The 3,212-nt window shown below is 44.2% G+C and overlaps 1 protein-coding gene across 1 annotated transcript; it reads right to left on the bottom strand.

Annotated features, from left to right (window-relative positions):
* Nucleotides 1–327: 327 nt before the first annotated feature.
* On the bottom strand, nucleotides 328–2,775 carry LOC138906937 (uncharacterized). The gene is made up of 3 exons (XM_070196600.1): nucleotides 2,663–2,775; nucleotides 1,432–1,531; nucleotides 328–840 (listed from the first exon to the last, which is right to left on the bottom strand). Exons 1-3 carry the CDS (start codon nucleotides 2,773–2,775, stop codon nucleotides 328–330), a joined length of 726 nt encoding a protein of 241 aa, XP_070052701.1.
* Nucleotides 2,776–3,212: the final 437 nt, after the last annotated feature.

Here is a 3,212-nt window from a genome sequence, read left to right as displayed (position 1 = left end):
GCCTCTATCTGATATGATGGAAATTGGCACACCGTGCAACCGAACTATCTCCTTAATATAAATCCGGGCCAACCTCTCTGAAGTATACGTAGTCACAATCGGAATAAAGTGTGCCGACTTAGTCAACCTGTCAACAATCACCCAAACTGCATCAAACTTCCGCAATGTCCGCGGCAACCCAACTACAAAGTCCATAGTAATGCGTTCCCATTTCCACTCCGGTATAGTCATCTGCTGAAGTAGGCCACCTGGCCTCTGGTGCTCATATTTAACTTGCTGGCAATTTAGACACCTAGCTACATACTCAACGATGTCCTTTTTTATTCGTCACCACCAATAATGCTGCCTCAGGTCATGATACATCTTTGTAGCTCCTGGATGAATAGAATACCGAGAACTGTGTGCCTCCTCTAAGATCTTTTTCCTCAGTCCATCCACATTAGGAACACATAGATGATCCTGGAGTCGCATGACACCATCCGTGCCAATAGTAACTTCCTTGGCACCACCCCGTAGTACCGTTTCTCGAAGACCCATTAAGTATGGATCATCATACTGGAGAGCCTTGATCTGCTTAAATAGTGAAGACCGAGCAACAACACATGCAAGAACTCGACTCGGCTCTGAAATATCCAATCTCACAAGTTTGTTAGCCAAGGACTGAATATCCAAAGCCAATGGCCTCTCCTCTACTGAAATGAAAGCCAAACTACCCATACTCTTCGCCTTCCTACTAAAGGCATCTGTAACCACGTTTGCTTTGCCCGAATGATACAGGATAGTAATATCATTATCTTTCAATAACTCAAGCCACCTGCGCTGCCTCAAATTTAGATCTCTCTGCTTGAACAAATACTGCAAACTGCGATGATTAGTGTAAACCTATAAAGATAATGCCTCCAAATCTTAAGAGCGTGAACAATCGCAGCTAACTCCAAATTATGCACCGGATAATTCTTCTCATGGGGCTTCAATTGACATGAAGTATATGCAATAACTCGCCCCTCCTACATTAATACACAACCCAAACCAACGCGTAAAGCGTCACAATACACTGTATACATCCCCGAACCGGAAGGCAACAACTAACACTGGTGCTGTAGTCAATGCTGTCTTGAGCTTCTGAAAGATCACCTCACAATCATCGAACCATCGGAACGGAGCACCCTTCTGGGTTAATTTGGTCAAAGGTGCTACAATAGATGAAAAGCCCTCCACGAACCGACGATAATAACCTGCTAAACCTAGAAAACTCCTTATCTCAGTCGCCGAAGTGGGACGATGCCAATTCTAAACTGCCTCAATCTTTTTGGGGTCAACCTTAATACCCTCACCCGATACAATATTCCCCAAAAATGCTACAAACTCTAGCCAGAACTCATATTTGGAGAACTTAGCATATAGCTTTTGTTCCCGCAACGTCTGAAGCACCACTCTCATATGCTGCTTGTGCTCTTCCTTATTGCGCGAGTAAATCAAAATATCATCAATGAAGACAATGACAAACGAATCAATATATGGCTTGAATACCCTATTCATCAAATCCATAAACGTTGTCATAGCGTTAGTTAAACCGAAGGACATCACCAAAAACTCATAATGACCATATCTAGTACGGAAAGCAGTCTTCGGAATATCAGAATCCCGAATCTTCAACAGAAGATACCCCGACCTTAAGTCGATCTTAGAGGACACCCTAGTACCCTACAACTGGTCAAATAGATTATCAATATGCGGCAATGGATACTTGTTCTTAATAGTGACTTTGTTCAATTGACGATAATCAATACATATTCTCATCGTTCCATCCTTCTTCTTCACATATAATACCGGTGCACCCCAAGGCGATACACTCGGTCTGACGAACCCTTTGGCTAGTAACTTCTCATGCCGTTCTTTCAATTCTTTCAATTCTTTTGGAGTCATGCGATACGGTGGGATAGATATAGGCTGGGTATCTGGAGCCAAGTCAATACAAAAATCAATATCACAATCTGGTGGCATGCTTGGAAGATCTGAAGGAAATACATCGGAGAAATCTCGAACTACAGGCACTGAATCAATAGTCGGAGTCTCTGCAGTAGTATCCCCAACATAGGCTAGATAAGCTAAACAACCCTTCTCAACCATGTGTTGAGCCTTCATAAAAGAAATAACCCGATTAAATGCACTAACAGATGAATCCTTCCACTCCAGCCTAGGCAATGCTGGAATAGCCAAGGTATTAGTCTTGGCATGACAATCTAGGATAGCATGGTATGAAGATAACCAATCCATGCCCAGGATGATTTCAAAGTCGGTCATCTCAAGAAGTAGAAGATCTGCTCTAGTTTCATAACCACAGAATGTAATAATACAGGACCGGTAGATCTTAATTCACAATAACAGAATCGCCCACAAGAGTGGACACATAAACATGAGTATTCAAGGACTCACGAGAAACACCCAGGAAATGAGAAAATAGAGATGACACATACGAATATATAGATCCCGGATCAAATAATATGGAGGCATCTTTTTCTCAAATAGAAATAATACCTGTAATCACGACATCTGAGGCCTATACATCTGGTCTGGCCGGAAAAGCATAGAACCGAGCTGGAGCGCCAACTGGCTGGCCTCCGCTTGGCTGACCTCCACCTCTAGGACGACCTCTACCCACCTTTCCTCCACCTCTTGGTGGTCGGACAACTGGTGTGACCCTGTTGCAGTAATCATAGGCTGCTGAACCTGTTGCACTAGTCTACCCCGAAGCCTGGGGAAGAATCTCTGCATGTGACTGGGATCCCCGAACTCGTAACAAATTCTCGGTGTGATGGCCTGCTGACTAGAAGTCTGACCCTAGGAACCTGAATACCCACTGGAAGAACCCTGAATAGCCAGTGGGCGATAAGAACTCTCCGGCATAGCACTGAAATAAGGTCGCACTGGAGTACCCTGAGGAGGTGGTGGTGCTGGATATGGGGGCCTGCTAGACTGCCCTCTCACGAACTGACCTCTGCCTCCAGACGGAGCACCTCTGAACTCTCCAGAATACCTAAATCGCTTATCTATCATAACCTGCTCTCAGCTCCGCTGACGCAGACCCTAAATCCTCTGGGCTATCTCCATGACTAGCTCATAAGAAGTATCAGTAATGACCCAATCGGTCGTTTTAACTTTTAGAACCCCGTTCCCCTAAATAAAACTCCCGAATATGTTTTTAATGATTT

The sequence above is a fragment of the Nicotiana tomentosiformis genome, chromosome 3 (genome assembly GCF_000390325.3).
Source record: "Nicotiana tomentosiformis chromosome 3, ASM39032v3, whole genome shotgun sequence".
Taxonomy (NCBI): domain Eukaryota; kingdom Viridiplantae; phylum Streptophyta; class Magnoliopsida; order Solanales; family Solanaceae; genus Nicotiana; species Nicotiana tomentosiformis.
The sequence above is the reverse complement of the archived record's forward strand: the minus strand, read 5'-3'. Positions and strand labels throughout refer to the sequence as shown.

What these genes read in the sequence shown, in the direction of transcription:
- LOC138906937 (XM_070196600.1), bottom strand. Translation starts at nt 2,775, where the DNA reads ATGCAGAGATTCTTCCCCAGGCTTCGGGGTAGACTAGTGCAACAGGTT. An exon ending in CACCAAGAGGTGGAGGAAAG is followed by an intron (nt 1,532 to 2,662) that starts GTGGGTAGAGGT and finishes TTTGATGAATAG; the next exon opens with GGTATTCAAGCCATATATTG. An exon ending in ACAAGCAGCATATGAGAGTG is followed by an intron (nt 841 to 1,431) that starts GTGCTTCAGACG and finishes TTGTTCAAGCAG; the next exon opens with AGAGATCTAAATTTGAGGCA.